This window comes from Rutilus rutilus (assembly GCF_951802725.1).
Source record: "Rutilus rutilus genome assembly, chromosome: 6".
In the NCBI taxonomy this organism is placed as follows: Eukaryota; Metazoa; Chordata; class Actinopteri; order Cypriniformes; family Leuciscidae; genus Rutilus; species Rutilus rutilus.
In genome coordinates, this window is record NC_140214.1 from 2,139,279 (window position 1) to 2,160,214 (window position 20,936).

The 20,936-nt window shown below is 39.0% G+C and overlaps 1 protein-coding gene across 1 annotated transcript in view; it reads left to right on the forward strand.

The window, feature by feature from the left end:
* Positions 1 to 20,936, forward strand: part of LOC311291445 (uncharacterized protein) — a gene marked incomplete at its 3' end in the record, with an annotated part of 217,044 nt that overhangs the window by 33,080 nt on the left and 163,028 nt on the right. Inside the window, exons 5-7 of the mRNA XM_084410480.1 lie at positions 9,914 to 10,618; positions 11,648 to 12,355; positions 13,199 to 13,903. Coding sequence (XP_084266606.1) covers positions 9,914 to 10,618; positions 11,648 to 12,355; positions 13,199 to 13,903 — 2,118 coding nt within the window. The remainder of the gene's footprint in view (positions 1 to 9,913; positions 10,619 to 11,647; positions 12,356 to 13,198; positions 13,904 to 20,936) is intronic.

Genomic DNA, 20,936 nt, shown 5'->3' on the forward strand with positions numbered 1-20,936 from the left:
AACTGTTTTTTGACAAACAGGTCGTGTGGTGATTTAATTGCCGCCTGAATCCACATCTCCGAGTTTACAAGAAGAGATTCAAAATCCACTGTTTAAATCCTTTTTGATCACTGCCGAGCACCGTACATGACGTACACTTTTATTACTGAAATGCTGGAAAGTATTTACAAGAACAATATTTCATCACAGCTCCACCTCAGCGAACAAAAATAGGAAAGAGAAGAAAGCACATAAATAACTGAAATGGTTATTATGGCAGCAATATATGATACAATTTTAAAATATGTAGGCAAGGCTATTATAGGCTATTATAGTTTGGGTTATTTTTTATAATATCCCATGAGTTCTAATAAATGCAATTTCAACTATTTATGAAGTGCTTATTTTATAAAGAACACCGCTTTCTCACATAAACAGCCCCTGCACGAGAGAATAATTGATTCTCGAGCCATCGATATCAACCAATTCAGCTCCATCGCCACGGACAGCACCGGGTAACGTCGCACGTAAGAAGGTTTATCTTAAGCGGCTTCCTAATGCTGGGTACACACCAAAAGATAATCGGGCTGATTTTGGGCCGATTTCTCCCCTTCCGACAATCCTTGCTATGTCCCGATTATCTTGATGGTTTAACAGATTATTTTATCAGATTTTCCCTTGGTGTGAGGTGTGTTAAGAGTGTCCAAACCTGCTCGGAAGAACGTCGGAGCCGCTCCGATCGCGAATCGTAAATATTAAACATGTTTAATATTTACGATCAGAAATCCTGATGTGTGGGGGGAACTCCGAGGACAAACACGTGCACGCTCTGGAGATTATCACGTGAAACGAAACAATATCCAATCAGAAAGCGAGATGATGGAAGACACGGTCATTCTCACACACACACACACACACACACACACACTTGCAGGAAGTTTAATGTTAAGATTTAGTATTCATAAGTGTAAATTTCGAGGAAACAAGCCTTTGTTTTTCATTTTAAGAGCAGAAATTTTACAATACCTAAACACAATATTGGGTTTGAAAAATAAGAAAGCTGCAAAGTGCGTTTCAATCTGTAAACATTTTCAAATTTTTGTTTAACTTTTAAGTTTGTCACTGTTTATGTATGTCTATTTATGTTTGTTTATCAGCTTTACTCTTTGTACCCCCCTGACTGTAATTGTATAATTCTTAAAATCAATAAAAAAAAGATAATAAAAAAAAAGCTGAGTGTTAAGGGTTCAGTGAGGTTCTATAGACTAGAGGGATTAAATAACTTTTTCTAAAGAGACAATAAATCCAATAAAGAATAAATAAAGACAATAAAGAATGAATATATTTCTGTATAAAAGGTTATAATGGTAGGTACAATGGTTTTTTCACGTGAATTTTCTGTGAAAATCATTCCAAACACTATCGCAATTTCTTCCTGCATATCGTCCGTCATGCTTATTCTGAAGTCTCACGATATTTTGCGAGATTTCCTGTGTTCATAGTCGAGACTCTGGTTGAAAATCTGTTTGTGTGTGGTGTGCTGTCTTTGTCACATCATGGCATACCACACACTATAGGAGCAAAACGCTTAAATCTAGGATTTTTTGTCCTCATGTTTGTGGTCTGTCACATTTTGAAAATCTTATAAGATGTAAAAAATCTTTTGGTGTGTACCCAGCATAAGGCATAGTTCGGGGAACACGCCTAGAAATGGTATACCTTCAGTTAAGTTATACCTTAAGAGTCTTCGTAGCGCCTGGCTCACACTACAGGAGTTTTCAAATCCTAACCGATTTTGAAATCTGGTTGCAGCACACACTTAAGGAGAATCTTTGCAGATTTTATTCCCTCAAATCTTAAACATGCTCACACTACAAGGTTTGAAAATCGCGGTGCACCACACACTACAAAATGTTATTAAGATTATCGTGCCAGAGGAAGCGCCGCACGTGATCTCACGCAGCAGATCTGAAGTGGAAAAGCATGGAAACATATGGGATATGCATTCCCATGAGACACACACACACGCACCCACATACACACGCACAGAGACTTTGAACCTACCGGTACTTTGAGTTAAGAGCTTAGATCGGGCCCAAAAAATCAAGCCCGACCCTACCCGAGCCCATGCACTTTGTGTCCGAGCCCGGCCCGGCCGACACAACACAACACATTAACATAACTGTAATTATGAGCCTGAGCCCGATTTAAACCCGACCATTTTTTTAATACGTGGGCCGTTATAACCAGGGGCGGTGCCAGGTATTTTTTTAATGCAGGTGCTGAGGGGGTGCTAGATAAATAGCCTATATAAATACTATTACAAAAATTGGCCACTTAATATTTAATATTCAATTATTTTAATTGTCACAATTAAAGTATTCATTTTATTAAATTGACCAAGCACAACATTCAGCATTCAATCAAATATTGATTAAAGATTTATTATTATTAGGCTAATAATGTTATTTCAACATAATATCTCGTTATTTCGACATAATATGTATGCGTGCAACAAGCTAGATGTGCATTTGTAGTGGGGCGTGCATTGATTTTATTAATAAACTAGTGTTTTCTGTCGGCTGCAAAGATGAAGTTGACGATCGCCATCTCGTAGTAAACGCGCCTATAGAGAGAAATGCACATGGATTACATAAATCAGAGAGTAGCCTATTTCTTTTCGTTTTGAATTGTTTCGTTTAAAGACATTTCAAGATTCGATGTATTTCTCATGTCTGTGAGGCATACACTGAGTTTCGGTTAATTTATGATGAGATGCGCTCCAGTTCACGAGCAATGCAAGTGACAGCGCAGGCGCCTCCATGTCATGTTGCATGATTATTGTCTGCTATATTTGCTTCCTATTTATTAAATCCAGGCAATTGGTTGATAAAAAAATTATATAAATTAAGAAACAATTTATACAAAACGAAATTCACTTTAAAGAAAGGCTTTCTACAAAACAAAAATAATGAAGTGGTCAAAATCATGTCTGATCCACTCTATGTCTCCCGATACATTGCACATCATATCTTACTGGTGCTGTTCACCTTTCATAATCAACATAGCCTAAATGGAAAAAAAATAACATTATAATATTTTAACAAATAGCACAAAAAACACAAGCATTTTTGGGGGCGTGCCCAGCCCCCTGGCCGCCCATAACGACGGGTGTGCCTTCATATCAAGTCATATTGGTGAAAAGGTAGCCCTGACCAAGGAAAGCGAAATCTTTCAAAAATCATCCTTTTAAATATGTCTCATGAATGGCGTCAGCGCTGGTCAATACAATAAATCAATGCCGGCGTTGATCATGGAGTGACGCGTCATCTTCAGCGTTGTCCTGCTCAGCTGACTCTTGTAAAGTGGAGCTCAAAGTTTAAATTAAATATTAAAATAATTAACAGCTTGTTTCATTACATCTAGCACCTATCTGTGAATGCATCTGCATTTTTACATTTCCGTTGAATGAACAGTTTAATGACTGAGTGACAGTCTCTAATGCGCAGAGACTTTCAATGTCAATACTGGTGAAATATCAGCAGAAAGCCTCGCTTAAAGTGAGATTCAAGGAATTAACTGTTATATAACAATGGTCTAACAAGCTCATTGTCAGGTTTATGTTGTGTTTATTATATTATGTGGACCCACGACCCTTTTGACGTGTTGTGTCTTCGTTTTAACGCGCTTTTTAGTTTCGGTTTCATTACTGAACATACTCGTCTTTGTGCCTGCTGACCACAGCGTAACACTTATTTATTTAGCAATAAATAAATGGAGATAAAAACGCATATCGAGTTGAGTCACTCAAAATTATCTCAAGGGAAATTTCTTCAGCACGACAGCCCTACTTGTTTCTTGGCTATTTTGACAGCACTGATGTAATCACAGACTTGCTCATCCCGATTTAAAATCTTAAATATCAAACATGTTTGATATGATCGGGGCGAGCCCGATTTGTGTGAGAGCAGATCATCGGAACCGATCAAGGCCCTCGACAAGATTTTTTCTCCGATTCTCGGGAGGGGGAAATCGGGCATAAATCGGCCTAAAACTCCTGTAGTGTGAGCCAGGCAGAGACAACGTTATCGGGAAACTCAGCCTAGATCAATAAGCTTTGAGATGTCTTCGTAATCCGAGTTGCTTTTTCGTTTTTTTTTTTTGTGTAAAATTAAATTTGAGTCATCTCCTTTAGTTTTTTTCTACCATTTTTAATCGATCCAATTTATATTAAAATCCCCCATAAGAAGTATTTCTTTTGCATCACATTTTTTACGAATGTCAGATAGGTGATCAAAAAATACATTATTTGATGTTGGAGGCCTATACAAGACAAGAACAGCGAATGACATGTTTTCATGTTCAACATTTGTTTCTGTATAGTTACCTTCACATTTTGTCATTATATTAGTCTCAATTCTACTTATCTCTCTTATCTTCATTGTTTACATGCACACCTTTTGTTTCAATCTAACTGAATTCATTCCGATTGGTGAATCTGAATGTAGTGTTTACATGAACGCTAAACAAGTGATCAGTTGATGTGCGTTTTAACATTGCTAAGAAAATTCCCTCTCCTCCGTGAGAGATACGAGACCGGTGCGTCTCACAGGTGTTGCTCATCAGTAACGCCACCAGCTCCCGCGGCCTGTTCTCCTGTTCTCTCGCGGCCCTCAGCCTCGTCCTGCTTGCCACAGTAAACATGATGAATGGCGACTGTAGAACACAAAAGCTGAATCCCGGACATTTTGTGCGATCTCGAAATCCCGGGCAAACTCGTCACGGAGACTCACTAGTAGCCTAGCCTTGTTGTTTTCAACTGCGCTCTCTTACCGGTAGGCGTTGCTTGGGAGTGGCCTCCTAGGGCAGCAAAGCAAGTGCATTCTGGGAATTGTTGTCTTTCATCCACATGAGCCAAAAAAATTTTTTCTGGCTTTTCTCAGTCTAGAAAGCTCCAAATTCAAAAATAATTTCACATTTCTTCTACATAAATGACCTATTTTAAATACACATTCATTTTTCCAGAGGTGAAGTATGCCTTTAATGTCTATCTTTTGATGTTATCAAACTCTCGCATATTCAGAATCCTTTACTGTCAGCCAGTTTACAAAGTAGTTATTGTAGTTATGTAGTTATTTGTATTAGAACTGATAGAGAGTACAATAATTTGATTAGACAAGCAGCCAATTCTAAGAAAGTGGATATGTTGTACAAGTTGTTAGCACTAGTAGAAGACCAAGAGCAAAACATTACCGACATAAAAAATAAATAAATAAATAAATAAAAAATACAAATTTCTCAGATTCAACCACTGTCTTGCATAGCCTACCTGTTAATGCGACAGCTTTCGTGAACTGTCGTGTTCACTCTCAGTTTCAAGAGAGCGCCGCAGACACATATACTGTGAGTGATGCTGCAGAGCGAGCGGGAAAACCTGGAGCTGATTAGCAGAATCAGCAGAATGCTTTGAGCGGAGCGGTGGGGGTGGGGAAGAGGGGCACCTCAGTCGATGAGGGCAGAGGGGCAGTGGCTCTAGCCACCGGGCCACCCCCCTGTGCACGGCCCTGCATTTCCTAACTCATTTCCCATCCGTGCCAGCGAGAAACATGGCGGAATACCACAATACGTATTTAGCAGTGATTGTCATGCTTTTCTATTTTCAGCTTAGTAAGTTAATTGCCTGCACACAATACAGTAGGCTATGATAGCATTATATTATAACAATATAATATAGCCTATAACGATAAAGTTTGTGGCTTCATAAATGAATTAAAACCATAAAAAAGCAAAACACACCTGATGCACATTCCTTGTTCTTCATTTTCTAGAAGTTGAGTAGCCTAGAGTAAGACCCTTGCTGTATTTTTGTGTAATTAATTAAGAGAAAGTGCACCGCCATCTAGTGATTTGAACACCCCTGCCGTCGTAAACACGACTAACCACTTCTTTAAACACGAACTTCCAGGAGACTTGAAACGCTACACCTGTAGACCCGCCCATACCCGCCACTGTTGTGAAGCACCTGTTAAACAGTCCCGTCAAACAGACATTGAAAGATAAACACTAGACTACTAGAGTGCTGGTAAACCTACATTTACTCTGGAACTCCGACTGAGACAGTGTGAATGAAAATGGACACAAGTAAGCATTTATTATTTTAAAAACTAATCGTCTTTTCCTTGTTAATTCGTAGTAAAAATGACTTTTAATCAAACTCGACGTGTTTAACCTGTTTTTGTGAGACATATGTTTTCACTTTCATATTGGTCTATACAGCTGGGTCATTCCACAAAATCAGTGCCTTTTCAACTTTTAAAAATTAAAATATAAAATAAGTGTAATCGATTTTTTTTATATTTATTTATTTATTTTAAAATCTTTGAAGTGAAGACAGCTTAAATGACCAGAACTTGTATTGTGCCGTCATTTTTTATTTTATGACTTTTTATCTACCTCAGGTTTTGATATTTGATATGGTTTGACAATCTTATATTTGTCATTCAGATGACAAAGAACATACAAATTTTGGAGAGTGATCACATGTCAATTAAGAAAATATATATTTTTGCAAGAGAGGTATTAAAAGAAGGGCTTTGTCAAAGATACAATATATGTAAGATTACAATGGAAAAACTTGGAAGGCCATTTCAAATATAATTTGTATATTTTTGATTAAATTAATGACAGTAAAAGGACAGAAGTCATAGAAACAGGTCTGACAAGAGTAACAGGGATGACCGGACACATTCTTCAGCATACACGGCACATAATTACATAATTGTAAAGTTTTACATTTTTAAATAGCATTATAATGTTTTGCACTCACTTTGTATAGTTGTATTAGTGAAGCACCTTACATTTCTAAGAGATCTAATGTTTTAATGGTATTATAATTAGACCCATGTTGTCCCTCTGTTTGTCTGTGTGAGTATGTCCCCTCACAGAACTTAAAATATACAGATCTGGTTCAGTTATTAGGCAAGGAAGATGAGCAAGGAAGACCACCACCAGCCTGCACAGTGGTAACAAGGCATGATGTATCCATGTTCTCATTCTTTTTATGCCAAATTCTGACTCTACCATCTGAATGTCTCAACAGAAATCGAGACTTATCAGACCAGGCAACATTTTTCCAGTCTTCAACTGTACAATTTTGGTGAGCTCGTGCAAATTGTAGCCTCTTTTTCCTATTTGTAGTGGAGATGAGTGGTACCCGGTGGGGTCTTTTCTGCTGTTATAGCCCATCCGCCTCAAGGTTGTGCGTGTTGTGGCTTCACAAATGCTTTGCTGCATACCTCGGTTGTAACGAGTGGTCATTCCAGTCGAAGTTGCTCTTCTATCAGCTTGAATCAGTCGGCCCATTCTCCTCTGACCTCTAGCATCAACAAGGCATTTTCGCCCACAGGACTGCCGCATACTGGATGTTTTTCCCTTTTCACACCATTCTTTGTAAACCCTAGAAATGGTTGTGCGTGAAAATCCCAGTAACTGAGCAGATTGTGAAATACTCAGACCGGCCCGTCTGGCACCAACAACCATGCCACGCTCAAAATTGCTTAAATCACCTTTCTTTCCCATTCTGACATTCAGTTTGGAGTTCAGGAGATTGTCTTGACCAGGACCACACCCCTAAATGCATTGAAGCAACTGCCATGTGATTGGTTGATTAGATAATTTCATTAATGAGAAATTGAACAGGTGTTCCTAATAATCCTTTAGGTGAGTGTATATATATATATATATATATATATATATATATATTCAATGTAAATTGTGATAATCGTAATTAATAATCGCAATTACAATTTCAAGGGAATAATCGGCAATTATGATTTTTGTTATAATCGTGTAGCCCTAATATAGAACATGTCTTGTATAGAAGACCTCACTTGATGCAATCAACAGTAAATTAATTTCAGAGAAATATTTTTTTTAAAATCCATTGATAATGAGTTTGTATTACATCACACTCTTATTATTCAAATTTAACTAATATAATGTACCTCTTCAATCACACACATTTCCAGCATTTGATATAAACACATAACCAATTAAATTTTGAACACATGAAAAAGAAATGGTAGTGAAGTGTAAGGTTATATGGGTGTGTGACACTAGAGGGCATGCTTGTGCAACAGGTGCTAATCTCTCAGAGTTAGCAGTGTTGTGGGAGCCCGTGTTTGGTGGCTGATCTATCTCGAGTGTTTCCGTGTAAACATCTGTTAATTGTTGTGGAAATATTTAATACGAATACAACCTACTAAATCTGACTTCTTTACCACTGACAATTTTAAACAACTTCCAGTTGTTAAAAATTATAACTACAGTATATTGAGGCAATTCCCTGAATACTCACAATACAATACAATACTTCCCTGAAGTAAGGTGACGGTGTCCTGTCAAGAAGCTCCCTCCACCAGAGGGCACTCCACACCAGACTATTATCACTCCCTCACAAACTACATTTCCCATACCGGTACTCACTGCCCGTACTCATCATCACTGATTGCATTCCCCTGTGTCTCATTTTTTTTATTTATTTTTTATTTATTATATATATATATTTTTTTTTTATATAGCACACATAATACAACAGACGTTGCCCAAGGTGCTTCACAGACAGTAGAATAAAACACTTAATTAAAATTACATACAAACAAGCAATAGAATGTAAACATAAGACAGGAGACAGCTACATACTATATCACTTTCACACAAAGGGCCAAGCCACTTCAGACTGCCCCCCATGCTACCTCTAATAAATAGGTTTTTAACAACGACTTAAACACAGCCAACGACTTTGCTGACCTGACAGAGTTTACCCTGTTTACCCTATTAGTCTCAGCCTATTTATACCATGTTCACTCATTCACTCACTAGTGATGGGAAGTTCGGATCATTTTACTGACTCTCTCGTTCGATCTCATTCATCAACGAATCTTTATTTGAGTCATTTCGTTAATTTAAGTGGCTTTAAATGTTATACTTTTAACAGCCAAATTCCCCGAAAACATCCACCTACGCAATCTCGATCATATTTTGAATGAAGAAATGCAGCCAAAGATAATTTACAGGGAACATAAATATTTAATTTACCTTCCGAGTCTTTGGTTCATTTGTCATGTGACGCACGCAATGAACGGATCGTTCGCGAACGACACATCACTATCACTCACTGCAAAGTTTTGTTTGTGTCACACTGCATTTCTGAGCATTCTCCCTGTTTTCATGTCTCTTGGTTTTTTGGATTTCTTGCCCTGCTCCCTGGATTACTCTTGCCTCTGACCCCTGCCTGTTTTGTTTGTTTGTTTGTTTGTTTTTATGGACTGCCTGCCTGTTTGACCTATTGCGTGTTCTTTGGATTGCCCCTGAAATAAAAGCTGCGTTTGGATCTTAACCTTCGTGTCTCGGAGCAGTTCATGACAGAAAGACACTTAGGGCTTGCTTTGTTCTCCATATAGTCGGTTCCTATACATATGGCTTGTCACGGATTGCTTTTTAGGTTTATTTGCAGAATACAGTCATGTGTACAATCATTTTAAAGTGCGTGGCTGTGCAAATATGCTTGTGCCAGGAGTGTGCGCGTGCAAGAGAGGGATTTATTTATTAATTTAGTTTGCCTTTTTACATGTTGCATATTTTTAAGGATATATAATTACTGATTTTTTTTTTTTTTTTTTTTGCAACAAATGCCAATTTAGCCCTGAGTTTTATGTAATCTGTTTTTGTTTTCTCTTGATTGAGAAAATTAAACAGTTCTCATTTCTTCATAATTTAGTTAACCATGGTCCATGGATGATGATTAACGTAACTCCATTCATGAGGAATTTGTATTATTATGATTAGCATATTTTTAGTGCAGTTTTCTTGTTAACTGTTCAGAAAGCACACACAACAGGATAGTCTGAGTGTGTTTGTTCTGTATTTGTTGCAGGTGACGCCCAACATCTCTCAGAGCTCAGGATTGTGTTGATGGGATATAGAGAAGCTGGTAAGAGTTCAGCTGGAAACACCATCCTGGGCAGAGAGGAGTTTGACTTGAAGAAATCTGCTCAGTGTGTGAAGAGACATGGAGAAGTAGCAGACAGACACATCACTGTCATTGAAGCTCCAGGATGGTGGAGTAATTTCTCTGTAGAGTTCAGCCCTGAGTTACTGAAACAGGAGATTTTGATCAGTGTGTCTCTGTGTCCTCCAGGACCACACGCTGTACTACTGATCATACGCATGGACACTAGATTTAAAGAGACTGAGAGAAAAGCATTGCAGGAGCATCTGGATCTTCTCAGTGAGAGAGTCTGGAGTCACACTATAGTGTTGTTCACTCATGGAGACTCTCTGTTAGACACATCTATAGAGCAGCACATTGAGAGTGAAGGGCCGGATCTCCAGCGGCTGCTGGACAAATGTGGGAACAGGTTTCATGTTCTCAACAATCACAACAGGAGTGACGACACTCAGATCAAGGAGCTGCTGGAGAAGATTGAGGAGACAGTGGCACAAAACAACGGCTGCCATTTTGAAATAGACAGAAAGATTTTACAGGAGATGAAAGAGAGAAGAAGAGCAGAGGAAGAGAGAGCAGAAGAACGAATGAAGAGGATGCAAAAAAGGAGAGAAAACATCAGATCACAGATGAGTGAGTCCATATACTTTATAGTGCAGATACACACTGAGTATATTAAGTAAATCATGAAAATGTAACAGTCACAGCAATAATAGCAAGAAACTTCTTGTCATTAACCGCTATTTGTAGAGGCATTCCCAATAGATGGGTTCAGCTCACAGTGACGGCCCCTAAAATCTGTTACTGAAGGAAATAAGCACTTTCATTTCTTAAACAATCCTGGGGTGCGTTTCCCGAAAGCATGGTTGGCCAACTATGGTCGCAAGTTCATCGCAATGTCCATTGAACTCTATTGGCAACGACGGAACTTGCGACCATAGTTGGCCAACCATGCTTTCGGGAAACGCACCCCTGTTCTTCATGTGTGCCTTTGATAACGGAAATCCCTTTACCTAATCCATAGAAAACAATACAAAAGAAAAGAAAACTGCAAACATCTCGTCTTGAATATAATCTTAAACATCAGCTTTACACCTATAGACACGCCTCATGTTTGTTCCGTCAAACACTTTGAAAGTCCATTACAAGTAAAAACTACTAGACTGCTGGTGGATCTATAGTTTATTTGGATCTCCAACTAAGGCAAAAATATGTCATGTAAAATGGACATTTGTAAGATTAGAAGCTATTTTTATGAGTGAAAAAATGTCGACATGTTCACAGTTTTTGTGAGACACTTTTACTGCTTTTATATTGATCTATAAGATTTTGGATCTGTTTATGCCAATTTAGGCTTTTTTTTTAAATATATATTTTTTAAGTCTTTTATAAATATAAGCAGTCACAAATGGTCTTTTTTGGCTTTCTTTCCATCTAGTAAATGAATGTAAATGTAATACAGTCATGTATTTGCTGGTGCTAATCGCCACCAGTGCATTGATAATGCTTTCCCCGGTGAGAACACGCACAAGAGAGAGATTTATTCAGTGGTTCTGAGGGACAATTTAATTTCAGTAACTCCTTTTCACAAAGAGAGACTATTTAAGAATATTTAAGATGTCACCCACCTTAAGAAGTAAGTTTGTTCTGTATTTGTTGCAGGTGACGCCCAACATCTCTCAGAGCTCAGGATTGTGTTGATTGGATATAGAAAAGCTGGTAAGAGTTCAGCTGGAAACACCATCCTGGGCAGAGAGGAGTTTGACTTGAAGAAATCTGCTCAGTGTGTGAAGAGACATGGAGAAGTAGCAGACAGACACATCACTGTCATTGAAGCTCCAGGATGGTGGAGGAGGTTTTCCTCTGTAGAGTTCAGTCCTGAGTTACTGAAACAGGAGATTTTGCTCAGTGTGTCTCTGTGTCCTCCAGGACCACACGCTGTACTACTGATCATACGTGTGGACATTAGATTTAAAGAGAATAAGAGAAAAGCATTGCAGGAGCATCTGGATCTTCTCAGTGAGAGAGTCTGGAGTCACACTATAGTGCTGTTCACTGGTGGAGACTCTCTGTTACACACATCTATAGAGCGGCACATTGAGAGTGAAGGGCTGGATCTCCAGTGGCTGCTGGACAAATGTGGGAACAGGTTTCATGTTCTCAACAATCGCAACAGCAGTGACGACACTCAGATCAAGGAGCTGCTAGAGAAGATTGAGGAGACAGTGGCACAAAACAACGGCTGCCATTTTGAAATAGACAGAAAGATTTTACAGGAGGTGAAAGAGAGAAGAAGAGCAGAGGAAGAGAGAGCTGAAGAACGAATGAAGAGGATGCAAAAAAGGAGAGAAAACATCAGATCACAGATGAGTGAGTCCATATACTTTATAGTGCAGATACACACTGAGTATATTAAGTAAATCATGAAAATGTAACAGTCACATCTATAATAGCAAGAAACTTCTTGTCATTAACCGCTATTTGTAGAGGCATTCCCAATAAATGGGTTCAAGGCAGCTCACAGTGACGGCCCCTAAAATCTGTTACTGAAGGAAATAAGTGCTTTCATTTCTTAAACAATACTGTTCTTCATAGGATGTGCCTTTGATAACGGAAATCCCTTTACCTAATCCATAGAAAACAGTATAACCCCCCCTGCAAACATCTTGTCTTGAATATAATCTTAAACATCAGCTTTACACCTATAGACACGCCTCATGTTTGTCCCGTCAAACACACTTTGAAAGTACATTACAAGTAAAAACTTCTAGACTGCTGTTGGAACTATAGTATATTTGGAGCTCCAACTAAGGCAAAAATATGTCATGTGAAATGGACATTTGTAAGATTAGAAGCTATTTGTGTAAAAGAAGAAATGTCAACATGTTCACAGTTTTTGCGAGACACTTTTACTGCTTTTATATTGATCTATACAGATAAGATTTTGGATCTGTGCATATCATTGAAATTAAGCTATTTTCTTTTCTTCATAATTATTCTTCATCGATTACCTTTGTTCAACTCTGATTTCAGAGTTTAATTAATGTGAGATACACTTAGATGTCATTTTTAATTAATTAATGTGTAGTTTGACACCCATACAGATAAGCTGAACCTAATTTCAGGAACCCCTTTTTCACAAATCGAGATTATTTAAGAAGATTTAAGATGTCACCCACCTTAAGAAGTGTGTTTGTTCTGTATTTGTTGCAGGTGACGCCCAACATCTCTCAGAGCTCAGGATTGTGTTGATGGGATATACAAAAGCTGGTAAGAGTTCAGCTGGAAACACCATCCTGGGCAGAGAGGAGTTTGACTTGAAGAAATCTACTCAGTGTGTGAAGAGACATGGAGAAGTAGCAGACAGACACATCACTGTCATTGAAGCTCCAGGATGGTGGTGGAATTTCTCTGTAGAGGAGAGTCCTGAGTTACTGAAACAGGAGATTTTGCTCAGTGTGTCTCTGTGTCCTCCAGGACCACACGCTGTACTACTGATCATACGCATGGACACTAGATTTAAAGAGACTGAGAGAAAAGCATTGCAGGAGCATCTGGATCTTCTCAGTGAGAGAGTCTGGAGTCACACTATAGTGCTGTTCACTCATGGAGACTCTCTATTACACACATCTATAGAGCAGCACATTGAGAGTGAAGGGCCGGATCTCCAGCGGCTGCTGGACAAATGTGGGAACAGGTTTCATGTTCTCAACAATCGCAACAGGAGTGACGACACTCAGATCAAGGAGCTGCTGGAGAAGATTGAGGAGACAGTGGCACAAAACAACGGCTGCCATTTTGAAATAGACAGAAAGATTTTACAGGAGATGAAAGAGAGAAGAAGAGCAGAGGAAGAGAGAGCAGAAGAACGAATGAAGAGGATGCAAAAAAGGAGAGAAAACATCAGATCACAGATGAGTGAGTCCATATACTTTATAGTGCAGATACACACTGAGTATATTAAGTAAATCATGAAAATGTAACAGTCACAGCAATAATAGCAAGAAACTTCTTGTCATTAACCGCTATTTGTACAGGCATTCCCAATAGATGGGTTCAGCTCACAGTGACGGCCCCTAAAATCTCTTACTGAAGGAAATAAGCACTTTCATTTCTTAAACAATCCTGTTCTTCATAGGAAAAAAACTTTTACTGCTTTCATATTGGTCAATACAGATAAGATTTCGGATCTGTTTATGCCAATTTAAGCTGTTTTTTTTTATATATAAAGTCTTTTATAAATATAAGCAGTCACAAATTGTCTTTTTTGGCTTTCTTTCCATCTAGTAAATGAATGTAAATGTAATACAGTCATGTATTAGCTGGTGCTAATAGCCACCAGTGCATTGATAATGCTTTCCCAGGTGAGAACACACACAAGAGAGAGATTTATCCAGTGGTTTAGAGGGATACAGTGAGGAAAATAAGTATTTGAACACCCTGCTATTTTGCAAGTTCTCCCACTTAGAAATCATGGAGGGGTCTGAAATTGTCATCGTAGGTGCATGTCCACTGTGAGAGACATAATCTAAAAAAAAAATCCAGAAATCACAATGTATGATTTTTTAACTATTTATTTGAATGATACAGCTGCAAATAAGTATTTGAACACCTGAGAAAATCAATGTTAATATTTGGTACAGTAGCCTTTGTTTGCAATTACAGAGGTCAAATGTTTCCTGTAGTTTTTCACCAGGTTTGCACACACTGCAGGAGGGATTTTGGCCCACTCCTCCACACAGATCTTCTCTAGATCAGTCAGGTTTCTGGACTGTCGCTGAGAAACACAGAGTTTGAGCTCCCTCCAAAGATCCTCTATTGGGTTTAGGTCTGGAGACTGGCTAGGCCACGCCAGAACCTTGATATGCTTCTTACAGAGCCACTCCTTGGTTATCCTGGCTGTGTGCTTCGGGTCATTGTCATGTTGGAAGACCCAGCCTCGACCCATCTTCAATGCTCTAACTGAGGGAAGGAGGTTGTTCCCCAAAATCTCACAATACATGGCCCCGGTCATCCTCTCCTTAATACAGTGCAGTCGCCCTGTCCCATGTGCAGAAAAACACCCCCAAAACATGATGCTACCACCCACATGCTTCACAGTAGGGATGGTGTTCTTGGGATGGTACTCATCATTCTTCTTCCTCCAAACACGTTTAGTGGAATTATGACCAAAAAGTTCTATTTTGGTCTCATCTGACCACATGACTTTCTCCCATGACTCCTCTGGATCATCCAAATGGTCATTGGCAAACTTAAGACGGGCCTTGACATGTGCTGGTTTAAGCAGGGGAACCTTCCGTGCCATGCATGATTTCAAACCATGACGTCTTAGTGTATTACCAACAGTAACCTTGGAAACGGTGGTCCGAGCTCTTTTCAGGTCATTGACCAGCTCCTCCCGTGAAGTTCTGGGCTGATTTCTCACCTTTCTTAGGATCATTGAGACCCCACGAGGTGAGATCTTGCATGGAACCCCAGTCCGAGGGAGATTGACAGTCATGTTTAGCTTCTTCCATTTTCTTATGATTGCTCCAACAGTGGACCTTTTTTCACCAAGCTGCTTGGCAATTTCCCCGTAGCCCTTTCCAGCCTTGTGGAGGTGTACAATTTTGTCTCTAGTGTCTTTGGACAGTTCTTTGGTCTTGGCCATGTTAGTAGTTCTTACTGATTGTATGGGGTGGACAGGTGTCTTTATGCAGCTAACGACCTCAAACAGGTGCATCTAATTTAGGATAATAAATGGAGTGGAGGTGGACATTTTAAAGGCAGACTAACAGGTCTTTGAGGGTCAGAATTCTAGCTGATAGACAGGTGTTCAAATACTTATTTGCAGCTGTATCATACAAATAAATAGTTAAAAAATCATATATTGTGATTTCTGGATTTTTTTTTTTTAGATTATGTCTCTCACAGTGGACATGCACCTACGATGACAATTTCAGACCCCTCCATGATTTCCAAGTGGGAGAACTTGCAAAATAGCAGGGTGTTCAAATACTTATTTTCCTCACTGTAATTTAATTTCAATTACTACTTTTTCACAAAGAGAAATTATTAAAGAAGATTTAAAATGTCACCCACCTTAAGAAGTGTGTTTGTTCTGTATTTGTTGCAGGTGACGCCCAGCATCTGTCAGAGCTCAGGATTATGTTGATGGGATATAGCGGAGCTGGTAAGAGTTCAGCTGGAAACACCATCCTGGGCAGAGAGGAGTTTGACTTGAAGAAATCTGCTCGGTGTGTGAAGAGACATGGAGAAGTAGCAGACAGACACATCACTGTCATTGAAGCTCCAGGATGGAGAAGGAATTACTCTGAGTTACTGAAACAGGAGATTTTGCTCAGTGTGTCTCTGTGTCCTCCAGGACCACACGCTGTACTACTGATCATACGCGTGGACATTAGATTTAAAGAGAATATAAGAAAAGCATTTCAGGAGCATCTGGATCTTCTCAGTGAGAGAGTCTGGAGTCACACTATAGTGCTGTTCACTGGTGGAGACTCTCTGTTAGACACATCTATAGAGCGGCACATTGAGAGTGAAGGGCCGGATCTCCAGTGGCTGCTGGACAAATGTGGGGACAGGTTTCATGTTCTCAACAATCACAACAGGAGTGACGACACTCAGATCAAGGAGCTGCTGGAGAAGATTGAGGAGACAGTGGCACAAAACAACGGCCGTCATTTTAAAATAGACAGAAAGTGTTTACAAGAGATGGATGGTAGAAATAAAACAGAAGAGCAACTGGACAAATGGAGAGAGGAATCCAGATCACAGACTAGTGAGTGACATCATAAAATATTATGAATATTATTTACATATAGTCTCCGATGTGTTTCCTCCTCAGTAGCTACGTTTACATGGACACAATCGGAATGAAATCAATACGATTGATGAATCCGAACAACGTGTTTACATGAATGATAAATAAAGTAATCGGGTTGATGTGTGCGTTTATATGTCACAAGTTTCAAATCGGATCTGATGTTTTGACATGCGCACACTGCACACATATACAGAGTTTCCCGCATTTTGCGCATAAAAATTCTCCTCTATTGGTTCTTTATTTGATTTAAACAGCAGTATGTAATATTAATTCGTCTCTGGTCATAATTTAGAGCATATTAACCGTTTTGCCATGCTGCTTATTGATCACGCAGTAAAAATGCCTCTCCCCGCGGCCAAAACCAGACGTCTGTGGATGAGAATCCAAAACAAGGACTGGTGGGACGTTGTCCTGCTTCACTTCACAGACGCGCGAGTGAAATGAGAATTTTAGAATGACGGGAAACGTATTAATATTACACTTTATTCAACAGGAAGAACAGCTCGTTCAGCGCATCATACATCATTACGCTAGTTAACGTCATTGCACATGCGCAGTCCTTTCAGTTTAGGTTTTCAATCCGATCAAGTGTTTACATATTCTCTCGATCGGATTACAAAAGGGATAAACCACCAATTTCAATCGGATCGAAATTTCATTCGGATCGAGCTCAATCGGATCGATTAAGGTGTTTACATGAAGGTTTTTTAGTCCGATTGAGCCATCAATCCGATTATAAGTGTCCATGTAAACGCAGCTATTGTTCTAGACTATGGGCGTAATTTTTTAATACGTGTGAACACACAGAATTGATCTTATAGTGTGTGTACTCTAAAATCCATGCCAACATTAATGTTTATAAAAATGGTCTTTGACGTGGAAAAGTGCTAAGCGCCACATCAGGGTCTAAGCAGACATTCACACTTTTCCTTGAGACAGAGAGTCGGAGTACTTCAGGTATTTGGAAATCTAAGCAATTCTTGCCGTTCTTCATTCTCAAGTAAAAGATTTGGACGTTGACTGGTGCTCTTTTACATGTTAATGACATTAATAAGGCAGCATTTAAAATGCAGAGATCGGAAACCATTCTGCTGCGCACAATTCCAAAATAATTTGCGATTTTATAAATTTCACATCTGGAAGGGAGGCATACAGTAGCGGAGTGGCAATCAGGAGAGTCGGGACTTTTCCCGGTGGGCCGGTAGTGTTTTGAGGCCGCGAGGGCCGGTCTGATAATAGTTATACATTGCGAGTTATATTAGCAACACCATCTGGTGGCCTGATGTGCGGCCGCTTCCCGCTAGTCAAACTGTGCAGCCTCTCTGCTCAACACAGTATATAAAAGTGCTCAACCCGTTCGGCAGGTTCAACCATGTCTAGGATTTTCAAAAACATAAGGGGATCAGTGAGCGGCCCCTCCCCAAATGGCATAGCCTGTCGGGCCGGCCTTTGATGTAAAAAGCCGCCCATTACACTGCAAACCAAAGTACTATCCACCGGATGAAGAAGGGTTGGCTTTCCACAGAACATAACATAGCCTATTCATTAGAGCCCAAGCCCTGAAAAGGCCCTATTGTTTCCGGAAGGATTATTTTTTTCTTCATTTTTTTTTTTGTGTGCCTTTTTGCCACTTTTGGGGCCCTTAACATGCTCAAAAACTCTTGAAATTTTGCACACACGTCAGAACCCACGGCCATCAGGGCCGGACTGAAGCTGGTACCCAGGCGTGGCAGGGTTGCTCGACAGCGCCCCCTGGAATGGTGTACAAAAACTTGGTCCATAAATCAAACACGCTTGCATGTAATATGAAACTCAGTACACATATAGATCTCATCGGGCCGCACAACTTTCGTGCTCTAAGTTTTACACCAGCCCAACAGGAAGTCGGTTATTATACGTTGTTTGGAAAACGCATACAATGGAATGTGAAATACTCCTCCTAGGGAATTCATCCGATCGGCACCAAACTCGGTGTGAATGAAGTCAAGACATTGAGGATGAATTCTTGCGAACAGATTTTATCTCGAACGGTTTGGCTGTGGCGAGGAAACTAATTTATGGCGAGAAAAGATAAAAACGAAGTGTTATAACTTCTGCATACATTAACTGATCTTGATGAAACTTCAGCAGTGTGTTTGTGGTAAGAGGCCGATCGCTTGTATGTAACTATTGTTAGTCAAAGTTATAGCGCCACCAACTGGCAGCAGGAAGTTTGTCACTTTCTAAATACTTTTGACAAAAGTGAATTTTATGTACAGTCACAAAAAACAATACGCATATTGGTCTCATCGAGCCGGACAATTTTCTAATTTACAGTCATTAGCTCCGAGCAACAGGAAGTCAGATATTTTGGTTTGAATGTGGATTTCTTTGCAAAATCAGCCTCTGAATTTTTACCGACTCCTCTTAAGTGGTTTATTTTATTCCCACCAAACTTTTTCAACATGATGAAAATACATTAAAGATGCTAAATTGTAAACAGATAATACATATCTCAAACGGTTTTGCTATGGCGAGGGATTAAAGGAATGTCAAAAAAGGAAACACTAAAAGCCTCATATCTTCTAAAAATGTAATTATACACCATTTATTTCTATATAAAATTATACAAATATCATAACTAAACCCATTTATTTTTTTCAATTTAACCCCCTGAGGTCGGCAATCGCGCCGGCGCGATAGGCTCGCTTTTTTTTTATCAGTTCAAAAGAGATTCATTTTGCTCTATTGACTTTGATATTACAAACAAGTTTCATACATCAATCGATTCTGTTAAATGTGTATTATTTTTGTGTATACTCACAATAAAAACAAAGTGTTGTGCTTTTTGCCAAATAAAGAAAAATAAACACGAAGCGAAATCTGCCTTCTCTCTGTCAGTGTAGTCCATTCTGAAACGCGTCCGAAAATGAACCATAAATCAGCGAATACTCAGTCAAACAGACATACAGACACACAGGCATGAAGCTTGAATTCTCTTCTTTTAGATGAAGTAATTTATATAAAAAACAAATATTCTCAGTTCATGTAATCTGTAAGAAAAGAGCGAGATGTCAGTCGTTCTCATCTAATCTAATTATTTTTAATGTGACCCCGCCCACGGAGAGCGCGCGCTATTCAAACGCAAATGACTGAGGCAATCGATGCAAACCTGTGAACGCCCCCATATCAGCTCGAGAAAACACAAGTTTATTCAGATCATTACTTGTTTACACCATCTCGCAACGCTGTGAGGAATAATAATAATGGAAAATGTACCTCAGAAGTGCGGGTATTTCGAGGAGCAAGGATCCGACTGAGCTGAGGAATACTGTAGTAAGTTTTTTTTTTCCTTCTCAAGTAAATCGCGTTTCTGTTTGTGATGAATGAACGGCAGATATGCGCGCTGTTTACCACAGCTCGCAAAAAGACAGTTTAAATTTAAATCGCGTTTCTGTTTGTGAATGAATGATGATGTTTTAGCAAACTGTATTGCTATACTGAGATGAGTAAAAATCGACTGAAATATGTTGAAATAAAATGTAGGCTATTTGTATAAGCAACGTATTAAACTGCAAATTAACATTTATATGCCCTAATATTTCATAAAAACAATGTTACAGTCAGGCGAAATATGAAAGACAACATTTTGTTGACTAGATTTGGGTACAGTTTTTACTGTAGAATATACTGCCACATCAAATAAGCTTTTGTTTAGCAATTTCTGCTCATATGTTTTATATATATATATATATTGAAAACACTTGAAATATTGCTGAAATTGTAATTATTGTTGTAATTGTAACCTTTTTAATAAAATAGCAAAACATATTTACAAGATAGATGTAAGAAAAATCTTAAATGGTCAATATAAGTCTTCTTCTAAATATATCTTTTGTCCTTGCATTGTGGCTCAGTCAGTGTCACACCTGAATGAATGGCTCATTATGCAAGACGTTACGCATAATCGGTGGGACATTGTATTCTCAGGTGTAAACTACTCCCCCTTTACGCCCCCCTCGCATATTGGCTTTCCAAGCAAAACCTGTCTTACACAATTTAAATCAATGTATTGTTTTATGTGAACGATAAAGCAAGACTATTTTCACATAATTTTGAAGCCAGAACTCGAAGCGACAACATCCA